The 27559-nt window shown below is 44.1% G+C and overlaps 1 protein-coding gene across 1 annotated transcript in view; it reads right to left on the bottom strand.

Moving 5' to 3' along the window:
- Positions 1-27559, bottom strand: part of AFF2 (ALF transcription elongation factor 2) — a 340517-nt gene that overhangs the window by 25685 nt on the left and 287273 nt on the right. Inside the window, exons 10-11 of the mRNA XM_058196752.1 lie at positions 8961-9123; positions 4120-5145 (exon numbers count right to left, since the gene is read on the bottom strand). Of these exons, the coding sequence (XP_058052735.1) occupies positions 4120-5145; positions 8961-9123 (1189 nt within the window). The remainder of the gene's footprint in view (positions 1-4119; positions 5146-8960; positions 9124-27559) is intronic.

The raw sequence follows: 27559 nt of genomic DNA, 5'->3' as shown, positions 1-27559 counted from the left end.
TCGCTGGAATAAGTTGACTATGGTGTAGCTGGTCACAATAGGACTGGGGTCAAAAACCCATCCTTTTCTGGAGAGGCAGAAGGACTAGAACCAAGTGAGGAGATGTCCCCTTTCTCTACTGCTGGCATCTAATTCATTCTCTCTGTCTCTCTCTGTCTTTCTCTGACTCTCTCTGTCTCTCTCTTTGTCTCTCTCTCTCTCTCTCTCTCTTTGTCTCTCTCTCTGTCTGTCTCTTTCTGTGTCTTTCTCTGACTCTATCTGTCTGTCTCTCTCTTTGTCTCTGTTTCTGTCTCTATCTCTCTCTCTCTCTGTCTTTCTTTGACTCTCTCTGTCTCTCTGTCTCTGTCTCTCTGTCTCTCTCTCTCTCTCTCTTTGTATTCCTGTCTGTCTCTCTCGTTCTCCCTCCCTCCCTGCCTCTCTCTCTCTCTCCCCCTCTCTCTTTCACCATTAGAAGATCTAAAAGACTAGGTTAGGGACAGATCAGCATGGAGAACATTTGCCTACATGATTGTAGAACTCAACATTGGCTTGACAGCACCCAGTCAATCAATCAATCAATCAATCAATCAATCAATCAATCAATCTCCTCTTTCTCTGATTTTTTCTTCTTTGCTTGCTTGCAATCACTTCTCTCCTCGTGTCATTCTTTCTCCCTTTCCTCTCTCTATTTTTTTGACAGTCTTTTATCTCACTTTTCTTTCTCGCCACCCCACCCCCCTTCTTTCCTTCTCTCTCTCTCTCTCTGTCTCACCCTCCCAAGATTTTTCTTGCCTAGACAGGGCCTTCCATCTCTGGATTGCCCAAATATGCATGAAATTAGAATGAGTGCCACTTGGCACTCTAAACTGTCCAGATTGATTCAGCTAATATTTTTAGCACCCCAGTTTAATTCTGTAAAACCTGTCAAGGATGGCTGCTTCTGAAATGTCCTATTTCATCTTTAGCAAAGAGAGAGAGAGAGAGAGAGAGAGAGAGAGAGTTGAAGGACAGTCTTTTGTCCCAGTTTGTTCTCTTTTCCTTCCAGGAAAGGCTAAAAAACAGGCCTTTTTTTTTTTTTTTGGTCACCAACAACAATTGCAAGTAAGCTTAAAAAAACGCAAACACAAAAATCTTGGCTGCAAATATTCAGTGTGGAGATTTCTAGCCCTATCTCTCTTGTCCCAAAAGCACATTTTAGTTTGAAGATATATCCCCCCACACCTAACCAGGAATAGGCTGCTGGGGGTTCGCAGGGGTTCGGGAGAACCTCTAGCTAAGATTCTGTGCAGTTCGGAGAACCCCCAAATCCCACTCCTGGCTGGCCCTGCCCATCCAATCCCTCCCCTCCCCTCCCCTCCCCAGAGTCCCCACGCGGCCCGTTTTGGATGCAGGTAAGTGCAGGGCACGCACAGAGGCTCAGGGAAGGCAAAAAACGGGCCTACTGGAAGTTCGGGAAGGGCCTCCAGAGCCTGTGGAGGCCATTTTCGCTCTCCCGGAGGCTCAAGGAAATCCCCAGAGCCTGGAGGGCAAAAACACCCCCCCCACCATGGTGCAGGAGGCCAACCAGGCCACGCCCACCATGGCCACACCCACCCAGCAACCGGGCAGAGAACCCCTTGCTAAAATTTTTGAAGCCTCCCTCCTGCCTGTAACAATACATCCCTGGATGTAAATCATACCAAACCCACGATAAAAGCTTTGTCTCTCAAACTCCCCAAAGATTCTGCTTTGCAAGTAGCGGTTGGGGAAGGGAAAAATGCAGTAAGGAAAGAAGAAAAACAATAATAAAACAAAGACGCTTATTTAAGTGAATGGCATTTTGATAAATCACAGGTGTTTATGTAACAAAATCTCTCCCCCCCCACCCCGCTATTTTTTTTTTCCCAATCTGCAATAAAGACAACACTCAGCAAATGTTACCCGCAAGCTTGCCTGTTTTTGACTTTGATGGATGGGTGCCTATTTAAAACAGAGAGAAATCTTGTCCTAATGCTCTAAACAGTAAAAACGAAACAAAACAAAATAAAACCGACAAAAGATGTAGCATTAGATTAAACCCCGGAGATGCATTTGATTACCCAAGACTCTTTTTTTCCTGTCTTGCAAAGCTCTTGTGTGATATCCTAAACTCTTTTCTAATAAGTGCTGTGCCAAAAAAATGTATTCGGCTTTAAAAAAAATTATTCTTATTCAATGCGATGGGGGAAAAAAAGTTGCTTTAGAGATTTCTTCCACCCCAACATTTGAAAGTAATTCTGGTTGAAAAGATGCATATAAATAATTTGTGTTTCTTTATGTTATCCTTACTTACTTACTTACTTATCCTTACTTCATCAAAAGCCCTACCCGGCTTTCTAAACTTCTAAACAGGGCTGGGAAGTGGCTCACCAGGCTAATGCAGGCTGTTATTAACACACAGCAGCCTGCAATTACAATTACTGCAGGCTCGAGTCCCACCACGCCCAAGGTTGACTCAGCCTTCCATCCTTTATAAGGTAGGTAAAATGAGGACCCAGATTGTTGGGGGGGCAATAAGTTGACTTTGTATATAAATATACAAATAGAATGAGACTATTGCCTTACACAATGTAAGCCGCCCTGAGTCTTTGGAGAAGGGCGGGATATAAATTCAAATAAAAAAAAACCAAAAACCTTCCACTAATCCACAATCACGGCTAAAGGAGTTCACAAGCTGGGGGGATCAAGGACATTACAATAGGAGGTGGGTGATCAAAGCTACTCTCATTTGAATGCATGTATAATGTACATTAAGAAGGGATGGAGCTTTGATTTGTCTGGTTGCATCTGGCATTTTGATGAGCCACGGTGGCCAGTGGTTAGAGTGCAGTACTGCAGGCTACTTCTGCTGACTGCCGGCTGCTTGCAATTTTGGCAGTTCTAATCCCACCAGGCTCAAGGTTGACTCAGCCTTCCATCCTTCGGAGGTGCGTAAAATAAGGATTCCAAATTGTTGGGGGCAATATGCTGATTCTGTAAACTGCTTAGAGTGGGCTGTAAAGCACTGTGAAGTGGTATATAAGTCTAAGTGCTGTTGCTATTTTGACATGGTAGACAACCTCTGTGGAGGCCCCTGATCATATTGCAAGTTCTTCTCACCTTATTTCAGATGTAGGTTTTAGAGCAGAAGAAGGCAATTCACAAAGAACACCCAAGTATGCTGTTGATATCTGGGGATAAATCCACCAATTTGGGGCATCACCAAGTTCCCACCCAGGCTTTTTGGCCAAAGAAGAACAGAGTTGGAAGGGACTTTAGAGGTTTTCTAGTCCACCCCCTGCTCAAGAAGGAGACCCTATACTGTTTCAGACAGATGGTTGTCCAATCTTTTCTTAAAAACCTTCAGTGTTGGAGCACCAACCCCTTATGGAGGCCAAAGTAGATAATCTCAAAAAACGTGGGTTGCTGTTTTATGCTTATTTCGAGTGTTCCTATCTTCATGAGAACTAAGATCATGGCATCTGGCCCTCTCAATTCCTGGCAAATAGATGGGGAAGACATGGAGGTGACAGATTTTATTTTCCTGGGCTCCAAGATCACTGCACATGGAGACTACAGCCAAGAAATTAAAAGACACTTGCTCCTGGGGAGGAAAGCTATGGAAAATCTAGACAGCGTACTAAAAAGCAGAGGCATCACGCTGCCAACAAAAGTGCGTATAGTTAAGGTTTTCCAGTTGCAATGTATGGCTGTGAAAGTTAGACCATAAGGAAGGCTGAGCACCAAAGAATCGAGGCCTTTGAACTCTGGTGCTGGAGAAGACTCCTGCGAGTCCCTTGGACTGCAAGGCGATCCGACCAGTCAGTCCTAGAGGAGATCAACCCGGACTGCTCTTTAGAAGGCCAGATCTTGAAAATGAAACTCAAATCCTTTGGCCACCTAAAGAGAAGAAAGGACTCACTGGAGAAGAGCCGAATGCTGGGAATGATGGAGGGCAAAAGAAGAAGGGGACGGCAGAGAACGAGGTGGCTGGATGGAGTCACTGAAGCAGTCGGCGTGAGCTTCAATGGACTCCAGAGGATGGTAGAGGACAGGAAGACCTGGAGGAAAGTTGTCTATGGGGTCACGATGGGTCGGACATGACTTCGCAACTAACAAGAGAGAGAGAATAAAAGAACTTACTTTGTGCTTCCTTTTGGTTTTAGCAGACGGTTTTTCAGCCGGGGGCAAGGGAGAGTCGGGCGCCTGTCGCCGATGCTTGTTGTTGACCTCTCGAGGTTCCATCTTTCCAGAGACGTTCTCAAAGTCCAGATCTTGCCCGGGGACCCGAGAGAGGAAACTCAGGTCTATTTTCACCCAAAGGTACTTGAGTTCTTCGAATTCCTTCAAGGGGGACAGGGGTTCATTCTGAACAATGGGAAGAGGTGAAAAAAATGGTTCCTCCAAATCCGGCCCATTCTGGTCCACTGAAGTGTTGCTGTTATTGCTCATTAAACTGCTGACGCTGAGGATGTTGCTGCTGGAGTCCTTGGCTTTGAGGCCGCTGTCCGAGCTGCTCCCTCCCTGCAGGCTCTTGGCCTGCAGGCTCTCTTCATGGTCGGTGTTGGAATCCGAAGTGGACGAATCCGTTTCCACAAACTCCCGTGACTTGGGGAAGGTTTTGCTGGGACCCCTGTACTTTTTCTTCTCCAGAGGCGGGATGGTGGTGGCTCTAGGTTCCTTCCTCGGAGCGGTCTTCCCGGCGGCCATCTTGGCCCTCAGTTTGGCCTGTTCTGAGCTCTCTTGCGCCTCCTTCTCTTTGGGGGTGCTGCTGGTCATATTTGGTTTGGGCCAATTGTAATCTTCCGCACTGGAAGTTCTTTCGACTTTTTTGGGCTGCTTTTTCCCCGTCGTCCTTTGGGGCACGGGCTCATTGTGCACGGGGGATTTCTGCTTGGAACTTTTCACATCGGCGGGGGTTTTCTGGGCCACTCGGGGTTTGGCTTTCTCTCGGATGGGGCTGCGGAGGGCCCTGTCTTTGGAATCGGTCAGGGACAAGCTGTTGTTAACCTTCCCTTTGTTTTGTCCTTCCATTTGAGGCCCGGTCTGGGACGGAACGCTGTTCTCCCCGTGACCCTCATGTTGGTTGCTGATGATCGTCTTGTTGTGAGGATTGACTTTGTTTAGCCATTTGTCCAGCTGCCATTTGTTAGCTGACGGGGGTTCAGGCTGAGGAAGACACAATTGCAAAAAGTGACAACAAACTGAACCCGTTGTTAGCCCGGTTTATTTCCCCCCCCCAAATCAGCCATGATACACGTGTTTCCAGATGTGCGGAATTCAAATCCCAGAATTCTCACGAACGGCCATGTTGGCTGTGGAATTCTGGGATTTGAAGTCCACACACCTGTTGCCAAGACAGGAAAAGACTGTGTATACCGTGTTTCCCCGAAAATAAGACCCTGTCTTATATTTTTTTGAACCTTGAAATAAGCACTTGGTCTTATTTTCGGGGAGGTCTTATTATTTTGGGGTGCATGAAGCAAGATGGGGCTCCTCTTGCCATCTTACCTGATTCCCAGCTCTGCATTTAAATATTTTCGGGGAGGGTTTATTTTCAGGGGGAGGCTTATTTTAGTGCATGCGCTCAAAAGCCCGATCGGACTTTTTTATCTGGAGATGTGTTATTTTTGGGAAAACAGGGTAGACAAAATGAAAAACTCAAGCAATTTAAATGTCAATGGAAATTCTCAGTCATCCAGGTCATGGTTGTCCCAAAGGTGCTTTTTCAGGATGCAACTGGAGTTCCTTGTTTTTCTTTTGAAGACGTTTCGCTTCTCATTCAAGAAGCTTCTTCAGCTCTGACTGGATGGTAGTGTCAATTAAATAAAAAAAAAAGGAAAGTGCTTCAGTATCGGACAAAACCCTACCTCCCATCATGAAACCTGGAACGCCCACTAGTGGGCGGTAGGGACCAGGTTGACTACCACTGACGTAGATCATGTGAATGTGGCCACAGGAACTCTGCAAATCCAAGTACAAAACTGGAATGTTTAGTGTCAAAAAAAAAAGAAGAAGAAAATTATTTAATACGGGGGTACCTTTATTTATTCTTATGCTTAAACTGGCTTCATCTTTGCTACATTTAAAGGTAGACTCAGTTCACACATACTTTTGGAAGGCAAGCTGTTGAAAGCTGAATGTATAGCTCAGCTTCCCCCCAAACCTACATTCGTGCAGTTAAACAAATAACTCGGGCCGCGGTGTCGCTCAGGCTGTAAGAAGCCTGTTATTAAAACACAGCTGCCTACAATTACTGCAGGTTCAAGTCCCACCAGGTCCAAGGTTGACTCAGCCTTCCATCCTTTATAAGGTAGGTAAAATGAGGACCCAGATTGTTGGGGACAATAAGTTGACTTTGTAAATATACAAATAGAATGAGACTATTGCCTTACACACTGTAAGCCGCCCTGAGTCTTCGGAGAAGGGCGGGATATAAATGTAAACAAAAAACAAAACAAAACTCCGCGGATGTTGGGGTTGAGCGGCTATACCGCCAGCTATTCGGGAAACGAGTCCGCAAGTAACTTTAAACAGATTCCAGATTTTGCTCGAAAAACTTGGGCGTTTTTCATGGAAGAAGAGTTGGAATGTCCATTCACAAACCCAACTGTTACATAGACAGGTGAATTCTGGGAGATGGGACATTGTGTTATTTTACCTCCGGAGTTCCGCTACGTGATTCTTCATTGCATTCGCTATCACTGGAGCTGGTTTCGCTGTCCGAATCAGATTCCGAACTGCTTTCAGATTCACTGGAGCTTCCGGATCCGCCGCTGGAATGTATGAGGACAGCGTTGTGTGCTGTTGGCAATGGAAGGCCACTACAAAGAAAGGGGGGGAAAAACCCACATTTAAGCATTTATAGAGATTATTCAAGAGACGCGGTGGCTCAGTGGCTAAGACATTGAGCTTGTCATTGAGGTCGTCAGTTCAGCAGTTTTGCTGGGACCCTGTACTTTTTCTTCTCCAGAGGCGGGATGGTGGTGGCTCTAGGTTCCTTCCTCGGAGCGGTCTTCCCGGCGGCCATCTTGGCCCTCAGTTTGGCCTGTTCTGAGCTCTCTTGCGCCTCCTTCTCTTTGGGGGTGCTGCTGGTCATATTTGGTTTGGGCCAATTGTAATCTTCCGCACTGGAAGTTCTTTCGACTTTTTTGGGCTGCTTTTTCCCCGTCGTCCTTTGGGGCACGGGCTCATTGTGCACGGGGGATTTCTGCTTGGAACTTTTCACATCGGCGGGGGTTTTCTGGGCCACTCGGGGTTTGGCTTTCTCTCGGATGGGGCTGCGGAGGGCCCTGTCTTTGGAATCGGTCAGGGACAAGCTGTTGTTAACCTTCCCTTTGTTTTGTCCTTCCATTTGAGGCCCGGTCTGGGACGGAACGCTGTTCTCCCCGTGACCCTCATGTTGGTTGCTGATGATCGTCTTGTTGTGAGGATTGACTTTGTTTAGCCATTTGTCCAGCTGCCATTTGTTAGCTGACGGGGGTTCAGGCTGAGGAAGACACAATTGCAAAAAGTGACAACAAACTGAACCCGTTGTTAGCCCGGTTTATTTTCCCCCCCCAAATCAGCCATGATACACGTGTTTCCAGATGTGCGGAATTCAAATCCCAGAATTCTCACGAACGGCCATGTTGGCTGTGGAATTCTGGGATTTGAAGTCCACACACCTGTTGCCAAGACAGGAAAAGACTGTGTATACCGTGTTTCCCCGAAAATAAGACCCTGTCTTATATTTTTTTGAACCTTGAAATAAGCACTTGGTCTTATTTTCGGGGAGGTCTTATTATTTTGGGGTGCATGAAGCAAGATGGGGCTCCTCTTGCTGTCTTACCTGATTCCCAGCTCTGCATTTAAATATTTTCGGGGTGGGTTTATTTTCAGGGGGAGGCTTATTTTAGTGCATGCGCTCAAAAGCCCGATTGGACTTTTTTATCTGGAGATGTGTTATTTTTGGGAAAACAGGGTAGACAAAATGAAAAACTCAAGCAATTTAAATGTCGATGGAAATTCTCAGTCATCCAGGTCATGGTTGTCCCAAAGGTGCTTTTTCAGGATGCAACTGGAATTCCTTGTTTTTCTTTTGAAGATGTTTCGCTTCTCATTCAAGAAGCTTCTTCAGCTCTGACTGGATGGTAGTGTCAATTAAATTAAAAAAAAGGAAAGTGCTTCAGTATCGGACAAAACCCCTACCTCCCATCATGAAAGCTGGAACGCCCACTAGTGGGCGGTAGGGACCAGGTTGACTACCACTAACGTAGATCATGTGAATGTGGCCACAGGAACTCTGCAAATCCAAGTACAAAACTGGAATGTTTAGTGTCAAAAAAAAAAAGAAGAAGAAAATTATTTAATACGGGAGTACCTTTATTTATTCTTATGCTTAAACTGGCTTCATCTTTGCTACATTTAAAGGTAGGCTCAGTTCACACATACTTTTGGAAGGCAAGCTGTCGAAAGCTGAATGTATAGCTCAGCTTCCCCCCAAACCTACATTCGTGCAGTTAAACAAATAACTCGGGCCGCGGTGTCGCTCAGGCTGTAAGAAGCCTGTTATTAAAACACAGCTGCCTACAATTACTGCAGGTTCAAGTCCCACCAGGTCCAAGGTTGACTCAGCCTTCCATCCTTTATAAGGTAGGTAAAATGAGGACCCAGATTGTTGGGGGGGCAATAAGTTGACTTTGTAAATATACAAATAGAATGAGACTATTGCCTTACACACTGTAAGCCGCCCTGAGTCTTCGGAGAAGGGCGGGATATAAATGTAAACAAAAAACAAAACAAAACTCCGCGGATGTTGGGGTTGAGCGGCTATACCGCCAGCTATTCGGGAAACGAGTCTGCAAGTAACTTTAAACAGATTCCAGATTTTGCTCGAAAAACTTGGCCGTTTTTCATGGAAGAAGAGTTGGAATGTCCATTTACAAACCCAACTGTTACATAGACAGGTGAATTCTGGGAGATGGGACATTGTGTTATTTTACCTCCGGAGTTCCGCTACGGGATTCTTCATTGCATTCGCTATCGCTGGAGCTGGTTTCGCTGTCCGAATCAGATTCCGAGCTACTTTCAGATTCACTGGAGCTTCCGGATCCGCCGCTGGAATGTATGAGGACAGCGTTGTGTGCTGTTGGCAATGGAAGGCCACTACAAAGAAAGGGGAAAAAACCCACATTTAAGCATTTATAGAGATTATTCAAGAGACGCGGTGGCTCAGTGGCTAAGACATTGAGCTTGTCATTGAGGTCGTCAGTTCAGCAGTTTGAATCCCTAGCACCGTATAACGGGGTGAGCTCCCGTTCCTTGTCCCAGCTTCTGCCAACCTAGCAGTTCGAAAGCAGGTAAAAAAATGCAAGTAGAAAAATAGGGACCACCTTTGGTAGGAAAGTAACAGTATTCTGTGCGCCTTTGGCGTTGAGTCATGCCAGCCACATGACCACGGAGACGTCTTCGGACAGCGCTGGCTCTTTGGCTTTGAAATGGAGATGAGCACCGCCCCCTAGAGTCGGGAACGACTAGCACATATGTGCAAGGGGAACATTTACCTTTACCTTAAAGATTATTCTGATTATTCACCTCCCCATCTTGTGTGATACAGAATTATAGATTCGTCAGAGGCTTTTTTTCCTTTTAAAGGCGAAAAAAAATGCTTTAAAAGAAAAGAAAAGCCTCTGACGATCAGGCAACTCAGCTGGGATCGGCAGAGGAGCCTTTTAAAAACATTTTTTACTTGTAGAAAAAATGTTGTAGGAAAAATGCTTTTAAAAGTAAAAAAAAAAAAGTTGGCGACACCCACCCAGTCACATTACCCCCACCACCACCAAGCCATGCCCACAGAACCGGTAGTAACAAATTTTACATTTCACCCTTGCCGTGGTAGACTGGTAGCCCGTTTTGAACTTGCCCCAAATAACAAACCACAGTTTAGAAGCCTTAATTGTGAATTTCTCTGCTGCAGCTGAGACAGAGTAACAAGAGTTTAAAGAAACCTCGGAGGTCTTCTAGTCCAAAATGTATAGCTTAAGACTTACTTAAGCTACGATAGAATAGAATAGAATAGAATAGAATAGAATTTTTTATTGGCCAAGTGTGATTGGACACACAAGGAATTTGTCTTTGGTGCATATGCTCTCAGTGTACATAAAAGAAAAAGAAAATACCTTCATCAAAGGTACAACATTTACAACACAAATGATGGTCATAGGTTGCAATTTAACCCTTAATGATAGCAGCAAAAAGTGACAGTCATACAGTCATAAGTGGAAAGAGATTGGTGATGGGAACTATGAGAAGATTAATAGTAGTGTAGATTTAGTAAATAGTTTGACAGTGTTGAGGGAATTATTTGCTTAGCAGAGTGATGGCCTTCGGGAAAAAACTGTCCTTGTTTCTAGTTGTTCTGGTGCGCAGTGCTCTATAGCGTCGTTTTGATGGTAGGAGTTGAAACAGTTTATGTCCAGGATGTGAGGGGTCTGTAAATATTTTCACAGCCCTCTTCTTGATTCGTGCAGTATACAGGTCCTCAATGGAAGGCAGGTTGGTAGCAATTATTTCATGATGTTCATGTCTGTAGGACATCATGGTAACCATCAAACGGTCAACATTCAAAGACGCAGTTTGGAGTGGGCGATAACCACAGATTTATGGGGGTCCTATCTTCTATCCCACCCCACGGGACCTTCTTCCCCCCTGCCCCCCATGAAAGAGCCACAGGGAAAACCATAGGACCTAAACCCTCACTTGATCTGTTCCATAATTTCAGCTTTCCACCACGACTTAAAAAGTTCTATTGAGAAAATCCAAAGGGGGAGAGGGAGGGTGTATGCGTCTCTCTCCCCCCCTCCCCGTTTGGATTTGGTTCTTTCCTTCAATTTCTGAAGCGGTTTTGAACTAAGCAAGACATAAGGACGGATTTATAGTAAGTTGCAAATTTATTATCACGAGTCGAACTGCGCTGGGGTATAGCTTGCTAAAACAAATAAGCATTCTTTAAATAATTTACCAACAGCTATGTGCCTATCCCTTTCCCCCCACCCCTCTTTTTATTTCATTGACGGGTTTTTTTTGCTCTTTTTTTTTGTTAACACATTTCTAATTTATGCCCAAATGAAGGACATTAGGCAGTTCTAATATTTGGATGTAAACACTTTAAAAATTAATTTTAATGAATGCTATGGGTTATTCTCTTCCCAGCCTTTTCCCTAAGATATACTGCAAGTACAGAGATATTGGCCTATTACAATTCTCCACAGATACCCAAAGGATCTTTTATCTGAAGCTGGTTTTTCACTCATGCTTTTGCCAACAAAAATAAAATTCACCCAAGGAAAAAAAAACCCCCAAATATTATTGCCGTTCTGAAACCCCCTTGTTTATCCATTCTTTACCCCACTGCAAAATTATAGCTTCAAGGGGGAGGAACCCTTAATATTTGGATTTATTTTGCAATAAATAGAACTTCTTGTGCTCTCCTTATCTGATTTAATCTCAGGATAACTAAGAGGTCATATCTACTTCCCATCCTTGCTCATTCAGATCAGAGATCAGATTTTTTTAAAAATAAAATATCTATATATTTTTAGAAGGTTCTAGTGAGGTGACCCCAGACAGAGGTAGGCAGAATTGCCACGAGACTTACTGGAAAAAGATAGCTAAGAAAAAATCCAAGAGTAAAATAATGGAATTAGAACCAGTAGACCTTGAATGACATCCTTGGCAGAATCGAATGCAAGTTCTATTCACTTTAACGGCAAGGATCTTTTTTTAAATAGATATAGATATAGAATAGAATAGAATAGAATAGAATAGATTAGGTTTTTTTATTGGCCAAGAGTGATTGGACACACAAGGAATTTGTTTTGGTGCATATGCTCACAGTGTACATTAGAGAAAAGATACCTTCATATATATAATTCAAACAACATTGAAGCATTTGCTTCTGGCTTGGCTCAAAGGAATGCATTTTTCGGTGTATCTGCACAAAATATGAAAATGTTTTGTCCTGATGTTCATCTTGGATTGCAAAACTGCAACTTTTGCCACAATTTAAAAAAAAATCCCGCCATTGCTACCAAATTGGAACATTCATGGCAGACGTATCGCCTTTAATCATTTCGCTTTGCTATATAATCACTTGCAAATGAGACATGCTGTCCTGCTCATCATCACACTTATATATAAGGGAAAAATTGACAGGACATGCAATCCAGAACATTTGGAGGCCAAAAAAGTGCTTTCAAAAAAATCTATTTGATTTTCCTACAGAAAAAAACAAGTAGAGAGATACCACAAGTTAGGCTATCTCTAGCAGGGGCTGCCCCAAAGAAGAGGGAGTCAAGCTATTCTCCAAAGCACCTGAGGGCAGGACAAGAAGCAACGGATGGAAACTAATTAAGGAGAGAAGCAACCTTAGAACTGAGGAGAAATTTCCTGACAGTGAGAACAATTAACCAGTGGAACGTCTTGCCTCCAGAAGTTGTGAATGCTCCAACACTGGAAGTTTTTAAAGAAGAGTTTGGATAACCATTTGTCTGAAATGATATAGGGTTTCTTGCCTAAGCAGGCGGTTGGACTAGAAGACCTCCAAGGTCCCTTCCAACTCTATTCAACTTTATTCTAGTCTATTCTAGCAGCCAAAAACATGGCATTCCAATAAGAAATCAATCCAATTCATAATCAGCAAATATGTGTAACGCAAAGTGACACGGCACAATTGTAACACCAGTCAAGAAATTGAGAAGGAGAAAGCTTGTAAGGAAGAGATTAAACTCCAGTTTCCAAGCACTGAAAGGTTTATTATTTGGTGCTTTTAAGATCTAACGATAGCACCAAACTCGAGGAGTAAATGTAGATAGCAAGAAGCAATCTAGCTAATTTAGCCATCTCTCTGAGATAGTATCTGCCTGAGAGACAGAAAGGAACTGTAAAACCTATTTCCCCAATCCGTCTTGGCCTTTTGCAACTATGAATGTTATCGTTCCAATTTCACTGAACATATAAGATGGGAATGCATACCCGGCTTGTATATTAGTCCATAAAACATAGCTTGAGGGCCTATATACATTACACGGTCTAGGATACCTGTGCCATTCAATTCTGGACGGTGGAGTTGCGTTTCTCAACCTCAGCAACTTTAAGACGAGTGGACTTCAACTCCCAGAATTCCCCAGCCAGCATAGAATTGAGGTCCATTCTTCTTAAAAGTTGTTAAGATTAAGAATCACTGCTTTGGAGGATTATGAATGAGCACTTAAGCGTATAAAGTAAATGGCACATATGTGCTAATCATTCCCGACTCTAAGGGGCGGTGCTCATCTCCATTTCAAAGCCGAAGAGCCAGCGCTGTCCGAAGGTGTCTCCGTGGTCATGTGGCCGCCATGATTCAAGACCAAAGGCACACAGAACTCTGCTCCCTTCCCACCAAAGGTGGTCCCTGTTTTTCTACTTGCATTTTTTACGTGTTTTCGAACTGCTAGGTTGGCAGGAGCTGGGGCAAGGAACGGGAGCTCACCCCATTATGCGGGAACTAGGGATTCGAACCGCTGAACTGCCGACCTTTCAATCGACAAGCTCAGTGTCTTAGCCACTGAGCCACTGCGTCCCTTATCTGAATCATAAACCCCAAAGTATATACTATATGCTTTGGGAAATGCTATGCTAGCTTGTGGAGCCAAATGGCTATAATCTGACAAAGCAGCTGGACGACTAAGAAGGTGCTTCACGGGTATTATTGCAATCTTCTTTGAAGATTCCACGATAATAAAACATCTGTTAAGACGTATCTTGAGCTGTCAGAACGTAGCTTTGTGGTCTTAGCAGAAATGCCATCTAATATCCCTACCCATCTTAGACTTAGAAGCAAGGAGTGGATGTATAAAAGTCTGTAGAGATTCTCGGTCATCCAGGTCCTGGTTGTCCCAAAGGTGCTTTTTCAGGAGGCAGCTGGGCTTACTTGTTTGTTTCTTTTGAAGACGTTTTGCTTCTCATCCAAGAAGCTTCTTCAGCTCTGACAGGGTGGTGGGGGAATGGAAGGATCTATATTCCTTGCAGACAGCTGGTCCTTTGCGTCCTTTTAGAGGGTCATTGAAGCACTTGGAGGTTTATCTGTGTCCTTGGGGTCACCTGAGTAATGCAAATGGTTCCTGTACTCTACAATTTTTTCTCCGGAAATCCATTCCTACTCCTACACCATTTCAAGGGTCTTCATCCCAAATTGTATAGCTAAATGTCTGTAGAGATTCTCAGCCATCCAGGTCATGGTTGTGTTGTGTCTTGCCCGCTCTCACCGCAGCCGGGGCCTTCTTATCTGCTTCCGAACGCTGAGGAATGTCCTAGTATGCCTCCCGGCCCCAGCCCTGGCTCCATGCCCAGACAGGCTGAGAAGGAGGAAGCACCTCCCGGCCCCAGCCCTGGCTCCATGCCCAGGCAAACGGAGCAACTAGACCCTCCCCCTCCCCCACAGCATGTGAGCCTGAGGGAGGTCAATTACCAACAGCTGCCGACTGGAGTGACCCTCGCTTCAGAAGAATTGATAGGCGGCGGCGACAGAAGGAAGGGAGGGGCAGGCCTGGATAAGTGCTGAGTCATGGAGCCACACCCCATGGCCTATATAAAGGATCTGCTTTCTGGCATTCTCTGAGTCAGGCAAAGTCGAACATATCTTGCTGAAGTCACTTTCTGGTCTTCTGCCTGCCCTGAGGACTTTGCTAGGACTTTGGCAGAGCTGCAGAGGCATGCCTGATTCGGATTTCCCTGACCCGGCCATCAGCGGAGGAGTGGGACACGACAGGTTGTCCCTAAGGTACTTCTTTTCAGAAGGCAACTGGACTTTCTTGGTTTTTATTTTTTGAAGACGTTTTGCTTCTCATCCAAGAAGCTTCTTCAGCTCTGACAGGATTCCATTCCCCAAAATGGATCCCAGGGAGTGGGGGGGCGCACACAGCCTCCCGGGGCTCTGCTTTCGCTGGCAGAAGCCTGCAGGAAGCCGTCGTGGCCAAAAATGGAGCATCGATGAGTGATGTTGAGCTGGCCACGCCCCCGGCCACCACCACCACGCCCCGTCGAGGTCAAACACAACCCTGATGCGGCCCTCAATGGAATTGAGTTTGACTCCCTTGTTGTAGATCACCTAGTCCATGTAGGCTCTTGGGATCCAAATTTAGGGACTGCATTAAACTGTCCATCCTCTTTGATCTGAACTGTGTCTTGTTGCTGATTGCAATCAACAAATGCTGTATAAAGAATTTTCTTTTTTTTAAAAAAAGGTCTCTATAATTTGAGGAAATAAATGATCTTCTGGTGTGTTTAGCTTTTATGTTGCCTCTGTGGACCTCCTTAAGTTAGAGATTCATTTTCCAAGACCCTCTTAAATGATTACGGAACTGCAGCTTATCTTTTTTTCCGCACCATAAATGACCAACGGATGGGTAATTTCTTCTTTTCCCTCCCTGTTCTCTGCTGAGAATGGTTATTGCATTATTTTCATCACATCATTTACTCTTAATATTTTAATAAACCACTCTAAAGATGAAATGGGGTTGTTACAGATATCATGCGCAGGACTGACAATTATTAATCTCCAGAACAAGTAGACTCCGATCCCTGCATTGTAAATATGTTCAGTAATCAAACAGTCACTCTGAACTGGCCATCTCAACCCCGAGAAAGGGCATTTCGTAGCTTTATTGAGTAAAAGGCAAATAATTAATCAGATTATACACGTATTGGATAAAAAATTATGTGCCGTATCAGCAAAACCTTGATGTGGGCACCGTTTTGAAGATGCTGCATGATCGACATAATTTACAAATGAATAATGAAGACTAAAACTAAAAGGAACGTCTTTTGATAGGCTATCCTTCTTATTGACAGATCAGGCGGTCAGAATAGCTTCTTAAAGTGAAGGTGCGCTTTTAAAATTAGTTCACAAAGTGCCTTTAGATACTAATTAATCGCTGTGACTTGGATGGATTCCAATCTGATCGACTCCCAAGTTACTTACGAAAGTCAAAGTTTGGCACATCAAATACAAGGTACAACCAAACATCAACCGAATAATCAAGAAACATCTTAATTATATCCTCATATATTCCACATAATATGGCCTGTTATTCAAGACAAATATTAGAGTGTTGCTGAAGTAGTTCATAAATTAATGAAATATAAATTGTAATCCTTAAAATGCTCTCCTGGGAAGAATAGAATAGAATGGAATGGAATGGAATAGAATAATATAATGTAGAATAGGAATAGGAACAGGAATAAGAATAGAATAGAATAGAATAGAAGAATGATACAATATAGAATAGGAATAGGAATGGAGTGGAATAGAATGGAATAAAATAGAATTTATTTGTCTGAAATGGTATAGGGTTTTCCTGCCTGAGCCGGGGGTTGGACTAGAAGACCTCCAAGGTCCCTTCCAACTCTGTTATTCTAATTTTTCCCCCTAAATTTTAAATATCATCTATCTTCCATCTTGTGATGACCTTCTGAAATCTCAAATTCTGGAAGAAGATCGAGACAACTTCTTCTTCTTCTTCTTCTTCTTCTTCTTCTTCTTCTTCTTCTTCTTCTTCTTCTTCTTCTTCTTCTTCTTCTTCTTCTTCTTCTTCTTCTTCTTCTTCTTCTTCTTCTTCTTCTTCTTCTTCTTCTTCTTCTTTTGCAAATAAAAAAAAAATCAAAACCATTTGGGTAGTTTGGGTGAGTGGAGCCTTGAGTATCTACTGATAATCTAATTAGAATGGAAATCCAGAATGGTTAAAAATAGATATTTCCTCCCTCCTCCTGACTCCTTCTTCAAAAACAAAAACAAACAGCCAAATGAGAACCGATATTTCCCCATTCCTCTTACTTCATTACTTCCTGGGTATATTTTATTTCCAGTTTTATCGTCATTTTTGCATAATGGGGTAACCTGCTGTCCAAAACTCTGTGGAAAAAGCACAGCGCCCATCTGAATCCTTTCTGTAACTCACTGACATCGAGGCAAAAGTCCCTGCTTTAATATGGATTTTATTTTATATTTTCTTTAAAAAAAAAAAGAGGAATAAATAGAAATATGGAAGACTTGCTCTCCAGGATAACCACTTGTTCCAAACAGCATGAATAATTATCCAGGCTGCAGAAGATTAAAATAGAAATGCTCAGTGAATTGCCACATTATAGTTACGTTGACAAATGACAAACAGTCTCCAGGCAAATATCTTTAACCAAAGTGTGGTCTTTTTCTCTGGTTTGGATTCTAACAGCTCTCCGGGAGTTGAAGCCACGCAATGAAAGACAAATTGTAACTTGCAAGAAGACCCTCCAAGAAAAATGCCACCATCTCTCTTTGTAACACTTAGCTCTGACACATATTTGCTCTGATGGAAGCCGCGCGGAGTTCAGTTAGGCTTTCTAACCAAGCAACCTGAAGCTCCTGATTTATGTAGAAGTAAAAATCACTGCAATTTTGCAGAAAAGGGAAGGTGGGATTGGGTGGCAGCGTTTCCCTCCTGTACGTTAATTTTCTTGGCTGCACTGAAGGTTGCACCCAATCGTTGCACCTGTAATTAGCAGAAATTACAGAAATAATCCTGGTTTTGATGACATTTTCTAGTTGGGTAATGAAAGGTCTTCAAGAAAACCACCAAACTCAGAGAACACCAAGGACCTCATAATCCTCCTCCTCCTCCCAAACTCTACTTCCTTCTAGCACTGATAATGTTACCTAGTTGGGTCATAAAATATCTGCAAGATAATCATCAAAGTCAGAGAACACCAAGGATCTTCTCCTCCTCCTCCTCCTCCTCCTCCTCCTCCTCCTCCTCCTCCTCCTCCTATCCCTTCTAGCAATGATGATGTTACTTAACTGAGTAAGGAAACATGTGCAGGAAAACCACCAAGCCCAGGGAGCACCAAGGATCCCATAGTCATCCTCCTCCTTCTATCTCTTCAAGCACTGATAATGTTAGCTACTGTGGCTTCCCTGAAAACAAGACCTTGTCTTATACTTTTTTGAACCCCAAAATAATAGCTTGGCCTTATTTTCGGGGAGGTCTTATTATTTTGGGGTGTGTGGAACAAGACGGGGCTCCTCTTGCCGTCGTATCTGATTTCCAGCTCTGTCTCCCTAACCCGAACCAGAGGAAATGATGGGGACCGGCTGCACATGCGGTTAAATATTTTTTGGGAGGGCTTATTTTTGGGGAGAGCTTATTTTCGGGGGGCGGGCGGGGCTTATTTTAGTGCATGCACTCAAAAGCCCGATTGGGCTTATTATCAGGGAATGTCTTATTTTAGGGGAAACAGGGTAGTTGGGTCATAAAATGTCTGCAGCAAAACAACCAAGCTCAGAAACTATTAAGGACCCCACAATCCTTCTCCTCTCCTTTCTAGCATTGATAACGTCAGCTAGTTGGGTCATGAAATATCTGCAAGGAAACCCCCAAACTCAGAGAGAACCAAGGACTCCTCATTTCATCCCTGAGCTATATATATTCTCTTCTATTAATCTTTGCCCTTTTTAAAAAAATAAATAAATCCCAAGATATATCATTGCGAGGCAAAAGAAAGAGGAACAAGAGTATATTGACACATCCCTGTCCATAGAAACTTAAAAAATATATAGCCGCCGAAACATGCATGAAGACAAATCAAAATTCAAGCACACGACAGCTTAAAAATAAATATTGTGACGTAAAGAGGAGCAAAGTTTCGGCTGAAGCTGCTGCCTCGCCAGATCGCAAATCCATGGTCTAAATTCTTTGCAAATGTTTTGCCAACTTTCTTAACCATTGGATCGTGCCTTCTCTAATGAGGCTGTGATGGCTGCAAAATTCCACCGGTTAATTTATTTATGGCAATTTTTTTAAAAAAATTATTATATATGGACAATGACCTCCGTCCCACATTCCAGTTTATTCATTGTGTCTTATTAATTTGTTGGTCCGGTGATTTTTATAAGCTCTAATTCAGCACAGGGCTCCCTCCGGCCCAGTATTTTATACTGATATGGGAAATGAAATGGAAGGAAGATACAATTATGATTTTGCGATATAGGAGAGAAGTACGGTAAATGCGTGAACTAGCTCAGCCCAACAATTCCAGCGCACCAAGCAGTGTGAAAATGTGCATGGGGAAAAAAAAAAAGAATCTCTAATGACAAACAAAGATTAGCCATTTGCTCCTTAACCTTATTTACAGAAGCAATCAGAGGTATTCAGGTTGAATTAATGGCCCTATCTCCAATTAATTCAATTGTCTACAAACAACATTGATGAGGTAGCTATATCAGGGACAATGGCAGAGGGAACACACAGGGCTCCATTAAAAGTGACAGTAATATTGCATTTATTACCAAGCACACCTTCCTTCCCCAATATCATAAATTTGGGGTCTTCAATTACAGCCTGTGCTTTAACGGAAATTCAATTAGCGAAATAACAACAACAACAACAACAATAATAATATTAATAATTTTGCATGGACAGCACTTGAAAAACATTGAAGGAAAATGTGATGACAATTTGACAAGGGCATAGCTTAAGATGGGAACCATCAAGAAAGAAATGGAAGGTTTATTACTCGCTGCTCAAGAACAAGCACTGCAAACTAATGCCATGAAAGCAAAGATACAAAAATCCACCGACAATCCAAACTGCTGACTTTGCAACAACAAAGTCAAAACTGTTTCACACTTAATATGCAAATGCAGCAAAATCACACAAACTGATTACAAAGCTAGACACGACCAAGTTGCTCAATTAAGCCACTGAACGTTATGTAAAAAATACGACTTACCTGTATCCAAAAAGTCATGGGAACATAAAGTGGAAAAAGTTATAGAAAATGAGAAGGTGAAGATCTTGTGGAACTTTTGAATACAGATGGATCGTCACTTGGAACATAACACGCCAGATATCACAGTTGTTGAAAACTGAAACGTACAATTTATTGACATTGCGGTACCAGGAGATGCTAGAGTCGAAGAACTGGAAAAAATCATGAAATATCGTGACCTGGCCATCGAAAGTACACGGCTATGGATGAAACATGTAACAGTGATACCCATTGTCATCAGGGCACTTGGTACCACGTCCAAGAATTTTATAAGATGCAACAACAAATTGCATCTTCCTGCAATAACACCAACAGAACTGCCAAAAATTGCGCTACTTGGAACATCGTACATCTTAAGAAGGTACTTGGTTGATACCTAGGACGCTGGCAGCAACCAGTATCAACCATTAGCACCAGTCAATGGTATTTGTGATGCATTTTTGAATGTTCACTTGACTGAGTTTCATGTTTAATGAATAAATAACAACAACAACAACAACAACACATCAAGAAATTGCAGCTTCCTGCAATAACACCAGTGGAACTGCAAAAAACTGTGCTCCTCGGAACATCATATATTTTAAGAAGATACTTGGTTGATACCCAGGACGCTGGCAGCAACCATATCAACCATTAGCACCAGTCAATGGTATTTGTGATGCATTTTTGAATATTCAGTTGACTGAGTTTCATGTTTAATGAATAAAAGAGATAATAACAACAACAGCATCGAAGCCCAGGATGGGGAGAAGTTGGGGCGGGAGGGAGAGGGAACTAGTCCTGCTCAAAATCTTCCTCTTAAAAATTTGGTTGCTCCAATCTCAGCAGCTGGTTCTCAGGGCAACGGTCTTGCTTTTTGGCTCCAGGCTAAACTGCCCCCCTCTTTGCCTTCCTCATTTGATGCTCAATTTTACCCCCTCCCAAAAAATCCTAAGCTGTGGAATGTAAGGTGCAACGGAATTGCACAACGTCGGTGGGAAAAAAAAACTCTCTCCTTTTTTTGCACTCTCTTTATCCTTCCTCCAGTATTTTCTGCCAGTGTTGCTGAGATTGGGGTAGTAATTGAGGTAAGCACAGGTGTTGTTCATTAGCAGCCATTGTGTGCCATCTGAAGTCTGTGAGTGCCAGAATTCAGATGGTTCCGAGCAACCGATGAATAACAAGCGTGATTTGGAGATTGTTTGTACAAGCCTGGACCGATGTGACTCATCTGGTGCTCTAAAACACCTGCTTATCCCCTCTGGAAGCAAAACATTCTTGCTGATCTTTTGACTATCTATCCCTCCCCCTTTAACAATTTTTGCAAGATGTTAGCGATGACGGAACCGCTAACCAAAAGAAAAGCAAGGCACACCACAACCATCCCGTGCAGCACATGGATAAAAGCATGAAGGCTTTGATTATGGTTTCTCATTCAGTCCGCCAGATGTTCAGACCTGGGTTTGGCGTTTTTGTCCACCTATCGAGTCCTTCCCAAGGATCTGGGAGAGGCAGATGTCCATCTTTGATGGTCTCTGGGAAGTATTGCCGTTGTCAACCTTGAAGCTGACCTGACCAAAGCCACCTTGGAGCTTCTGTGTTTGTGTTTGTGTGTTGCAGGATGTAAGCTGTTCTGAGCAAAGCTGCCTTCTGCAATTGACCGATGATGACGTTGTCAATGCCGATGATCTTCAAGTGGCGCTCCAGTTGTTTTGGGATTGCTCCTAAGGTCAGATGGAACATTGTGCATCCCAACTCACAAGAATGTCACCTTCAGAAGAACCCCAAGAATTAGCTCTTTCCTCTTGTTGAATCTTTTGGGCTCAAAAGAACATTCTCCATGACGTTGGACAGTCTCCAAACTTCTGGAAAACAATTAAGGCCTGGCTTTGGAGGACAGGCATAGAATTGACCTTATGAGGGGTGAACATTTATATGTGAGGATTATTCCTCAGCGGTGAGAAATTGTGTTGTCATCGCTATAATAGATATTATTGTAATGGGGCCATTACAGAGGAGGGGGCGTTATATGGTTTAACATGACTAAAGGTAAAGGTAAAGGTTCCCCACGCACATATGTGTTAGTCATTCCCGACTCTAGTTAGTCATCTCCGTTTCAAAGCCGAAGAGCCAGCGCTGTCCGAAGACATCTCCGTGGTCATGTGGCCGGCATGACTCAATGCCAAAGGTGCACGGAACGCTGTTACCTTCCCACCAAAGATGGTCCCTATTTTTCTACTTGCATTTTTTATGTGCTTTCGAACTGCTAGGTTGGCAGAAGCTGGGACAACTAACGGGAGCTCACCCCGTTACGCGGCCCTAGGGTTTCGAACTGCCGAACTGCCAGCCTTTCGATCGACAAGCTCAGCGTCTTAGCCACTGAGCCACTGCCTTCCTTGTTTAACATGACTACCGACTGTAAAAGGCTAGATGTTCAGAGTCAACTGTGTTTGCAGTGGTCTATAAGGGGAGTGTAAATAAACTACTTTAATTTAACTCTGGATTTTCCCCTTGTTTTCCATTCAGACCCCTCTGGGAAGCCCCGAAATAGAAACAGAGAGATGGTAAGGACTGTTATATGACATCAAGTCTGATCTCCTGGTTACTGCAAGGATCCAAATTAAAGCAACCCTGACAGATGGGCTGATAAACACAGACTCACCTCCTCTTTAGAAAGGTTGTTGTCGTTGTTGTTTTAAAAACAGAAAGCAATCAGAATTTGCTTTCCTGTATCTTAGATCCATTGTTTGGTATTCTGCCAGAAAGAACAAATTTCAGCCTACTTTTATACCAGGTCCTTTTGACTATCTGAAGAGCACTTCAAAATCCTCTTCAGTCTTTTTTCTTTTCTTTTCGTAAAGTCCCTCGTATCCCTTACTTTATGTTTGTGTAGGAATGAACTTCTAGTTCCCTGATCCACTTTTAAGTAAAGGGGAAGGTGATATTGTGCCCTCTCTCCGACTGTGCACATGCCAAGTCATCCCGACTTTCGGCCCGAAGAAACATAATTTAGCGACGGCACACTTGTTAGTAAAGAACATGTCCTTCCTCTCTTAACCAATCCTCTTTTAATGCTGCTTTAGATTTATTTGCTCCGTATGAAATATTGTTGAGAGGACTCGCAGAGTGGCTCAGCCTGCTCGGATCCGATAAAAAGAGAATATTTGGGGCTCTGGGTTGAACGGTGAGGTCCTTAGTGCTCTCTGAGCTTGGTGGTTTCATTGCAAACATTTCATGACCTAATTAGGTAACATCATCAGGGCGAGAAGTGAGTGGGGTTTGTGGAGAGGAGGAAGAGGAGGAGGAAGAAGACAAAGGAGGAGGTGGAGGGCGAGGAAGAAGAAGAAGAAGGAGAAGGAGAAGGAGAAGGAGAAGGAGAAGGAGAAGAAGTAGACAACAACTGTAGGGTCCTTGGTGCTCTCTGAGCTTGGCAGTTTTCTTGTAGACCTTCCAATACCCAACAAGGTAACATCATTAGGGCTAGAAGAGAGTGGTCTTGTTTAGATGCCAACAGCTTACTCTCTCAATGGTGGGAGTGCTGTTTTCTTCTTGATTGTTCCTTGATTAAATTGTTTCATTACTTATCTGAGCTGGTAGTTCTTTGAACGGGGTAATGTTTGCTGCTTGATTGCTGGTCTGGTGTTAATCTCTGCTTATCTGGGGGTCTTGGATGCTGGTGTGTGGAGCTACTGAGATCCATAAATGTTGGACAGATCAGGAGGCCCACAAAAGAAGCATTCAGGAGTCAGTAAAGTTTGTGCTAGCTCCATGATGCCAAAGGTGGCACGCACACCCCTCTCTGCTGGCACACCCCAGCCCAGCTCCACCACACATGCTCACACGCCTCCCACCAGCCAGCTAATCTTCAGGTCTCTGCCGCGCATGCACAGGGTGCATGTGGGGGGACGAATCGTGCATGCAAAGGGGTGAGGCACATGCACAGGAGGGGCACTCGCATTGCATTTTGGGGGTTCGGGCATGCACACACACACACTTTGGGCACTCGGCACCAAAAAGGTTAACCATCACTGTGCTAGCCCATTTATTTATTTACTTATTTATTATTTTAATTTCTGTACCGCCCTTCTCCCAAAGGACTCAGGGCGGTTTACAGCCAGAGTAAAACCAACGGATACAAAAATTAAAACCAGTTTAAAAGATAAAAATTCAAGATTTGGCTAGAAACTAAAAATCCAATTAGAAACCCCATTTACAAACCCCACTAGGCCAGTCCTGCGCGATGGGACAGAAACGTTTTCAGCTCGCGTCGAGAGGTCCGGAGATCAGGGAGTTGGCGGATCCCTGGGGGTAGCTCGTTCCAGGGGGTTGGAGCCCCCACAGAGAAGGCCCTCCCCCTGGAGGTCGCCAGCCAACATTGTCTGGCCGACGGCACCCTGAGGAGACCCTCCCTTTGGGAGCGCACTGGACGATGGGAGGCCACCGGTAGCAGCAGGCGGTCCCATAAATAATCCGGTCCTATGCCATGGAGCGCTTTAAAGGTGGTAACCAACACCTTGAATTGCACCCGGAAGACCACCGGAAGCCAGTGCAGCCTACGCAGGAGAGGTGTCACATGGGAGCCACGATTTCTGAGGCCTTGGAGGTCTAAACAGCTTTTCACGACTGTAGTTTCAAAGTCATCGTCTAACTGGAAAGATTGTAACGTAGATAACAAACGGAACAATGGAAGACCTAATTATGAACAGCATTTCCAGGTCATGGAGAAGCATCAAAGTTACCCGACACGACATCTACTAAATACCAAGAGAGAGAGAGAGAGAGAGAGAGAGAGAAAATTGACCAGAGTTAAACTCCACTTTGCTGTTTGCTAAATAAGAATAATACGTTACGATGGGACTCGGCGAGAAGAGACAATGGATTTCCACCACCCCCCCCTTTCCCTCACATCATTTTACAGCCAGAGAAAGGTACAAAACACTGCCGGAATATAAATAAATGGAAGAAAGATTCACAGACAATATTCTACTGTGGGCCTCATTTGCACTTTAAAACAGATGCCCCACAGACCTTATGTACTTTTAAGATTCCTCTGAAAAAGAGACATGAAAAAGTCTTCCAGTCAAATGTACATATTTAATGGAATTAGATCTCTAGGCTAGAAAAATGTCAGAAGAAAAGGAGAAATATTAAAGGCAAGGCAAGGCACACCTTTCTCGCGCTTTCTTGCTTTGATAAATATCTTGTGGGATGTCACTTCCTAGAAAGTCATGATTTAATGAAATAAAAAAAATAATAAAAAAAAAGAAGTTGGAAATAAAAAGCCCGTACTACACATCTGACGGTATATAATCTGGCCTGCAAAACTCTGAAGTGAGCGGCTGATGTCGTCTTTGGCAATTCTCTATAAAAATAAGCAAAAGATTTATATCATCTGAAGAGAAACCAGAGCAGGCTACTCTTTCCTGACTGCTAGTTCTTTTCTTTTCTTTTTTTCTTCCAGAAGGATTGTCCCCTTCGGAAAGGGATGGAGGAAACCCAATTCTTCAGATTGGGTTTGACCTAATAGCGGACGTTCCAATATCTGGGGGGAAGAGGGTGCCTTCCACAGAGAGGAAGGGGGTAAGCCTTCTTCAAATTCTCCAAAGCACCAGAAGGCAGGACAGGGAAGCATGGACGGAAGCTCATCAAAGGGAGGAGCAACCTTGGAACTAAAGAGAAATTTCTTGAGAGTGAGAACAGTGGAATGGCTTCCTTCCAGAAGTTGTAGGTGCTCCATCACTGGAGCTTTTTAAGAAGAGATTGTGAGGGTAGAGGATGGAGTGATGGTTAATGTACAGGGATTATTGAAGATGTATAAATATAATTAATGTAGGGTCGGGTCTGCCCAGCTACCATTTTAGAATGGTGGGGAGGGAGAAAAGAGGAGAGAGTAAGAGGTAGGAAAGAGGAGAAGAGGGGTAGAAGAGGGAGAAGGAAGGTATAGGGTGGAAGGAGGAGAGGATGTAGATAAGAGAAGGGGAGAAAGGTCTGGAAAGTAGAAGAAGGTAGACGAGGGAAGAGAGTTAAAAGGAGGGGGTGGTGACTGGGCAAGCCCGACTAATTGTATATGACTGTACATTGGATGAATTGTTGGATATGAATGTAAAAATAAAACTTTTTTATAAAAAAAAAAAAAAGAAGAGATTGGGCAACCCTTTGTCTGGAATGGTATAGATCAGGGGTCTCCAACCTTGTCAACTTTAAGACTTGTGGACTTCAACTCCCAGAATTCCTTAGCCAGCTGTGCTGGCTGAGGGACTCTGGGAGTTGAAGTTCACAAGTCTTAAAGTTGACAAGGTTGGAGACCCCTGCTATAGAGCCATAATGGCGAACCCATAGCACCAGTCGCACGCATAGCTCACTCTGCAGGCACACTAGCCGTCACCCCAGCCCAGCTCCACCGTGCATGCGCTCGCACCTCCCACTGGCCAGCTGGCCTTTGGGTCTCTTGCAGCGCATGCATGGGGGGCAGGGTACATGTGCGGGGGTGGGTGGGTGCAGGTTGGTACAGTAGGCTTTCCAGGCCCAAATTGGGGCATGGGGGCACCGGGCAAGGACCCCTTGCACCCAGTTTTGGACCTGGAAAGCCTCGTGCACCAACCTGGAAGCCAAAATGGGGCGGTGTGTGTGTGAGGCGCATCTGTGGGGGCGGGACACATGTGCGGGGATGTGCATGCATGCACAGGGGTGGGGCGCATGTGCGGGGGCACTCACATTGCATTTTGGGGGTTTGGTTATGCACACGTGCATTTGCGTGCGCACGCAGGCACTTTGGGCACTCGGCACCAAAACGTTTAACCATCACTGGTATAGAGTTTCCTGTCTGAGCAGGGGGTTGGATTAGAACAGTGGTTCTCAACCTTTATAGTGCTGCGACCCCTTTAATACAATTCCCCACGATGTGGTGACCCCAACCATAAAATTATTTTCATTTTGCATTTATCGCGCCTGAAGCCGTCTTGGCTAGCGATCTGAACTGCTTGCGATTGCCTTGAGGATGGAGGCATTAAAGTGGAGGCTCCTCCCCTCTTAAGTTTATGGCGCCTGAAGCCAGATTAGGCTAGCGATGGGGAGTGATTGCAACTGGCTTGAGAGGGAGACATCAGAGCAAAGATTTCTCTCTTTTTTAATTCATCGCGCCTGAAGCTGAATTCGGCTAGCGATTTGAAGAGCCTGCAGCTGGCTTGTGGAGTCAACCATTGGAGCGCGATTCTTCGACTTGCAAGTATACTTCCCATATTTCCGATGGTCTTAGGCGACCCCTGGCAAATCATCATTCGACCCCCAACGGGGTCGTGACCCACAGGTTGAGAACCGCTGGATTAGAAGATCTCCAAGGTCGCTTCCAACCAGAGGTGAAATCCAGCAGGTTCTGGAGAACCGGTACCGGAAATTTTGAGTCGCTTGGAGAACTGGCAAATACCACCTCTGGCTGGCCCCAGTGAGGTGGGAATGGGGATTTTGCAGTATCCTTCCCCTGACATACCCACCAAGCCACGCCCACCAAGCCACGCCCACCAAGCCACACCACACCACGCCCACCAAGCCATGCCCATAGAACCGGTAGTAAAAAAATTCGGATTTCATTACTGCTTCCAACCCTGTTATTCTCTTCTGTTCAGATTTAAAATGGGAAAGAATCGTCTCAAGATCTTCTGCCCTGGTCAGGTCCTGTCCTGAGACCTGTGTCCAGTTCCTGGTTCCAAAACGGTACACACTTCTTTGAATTGTCATGGTTGAGAAACGTCGCACTTACACTCTGTAGCCCTGGGATGTTTCCTAG

This window comes from Ahaetulla prasina, chromosome 11 (assembly GCF_028640845.1).
Source record: "Ahaetulla prasina isolate Xishuangbanna chromosome 11, ASM2864084v1, whole genome shotgun sequence".
Classification (NCBI taxonomy): Eukaryota; Metazoa; Chordata; class Lepidosauria; order Squamata; family Colubridae; genus Ahaetulla; species Ahaetulla prasina.
This window is presented reverse-complemented; position numbering and strand designations above follow the sequence as displayed.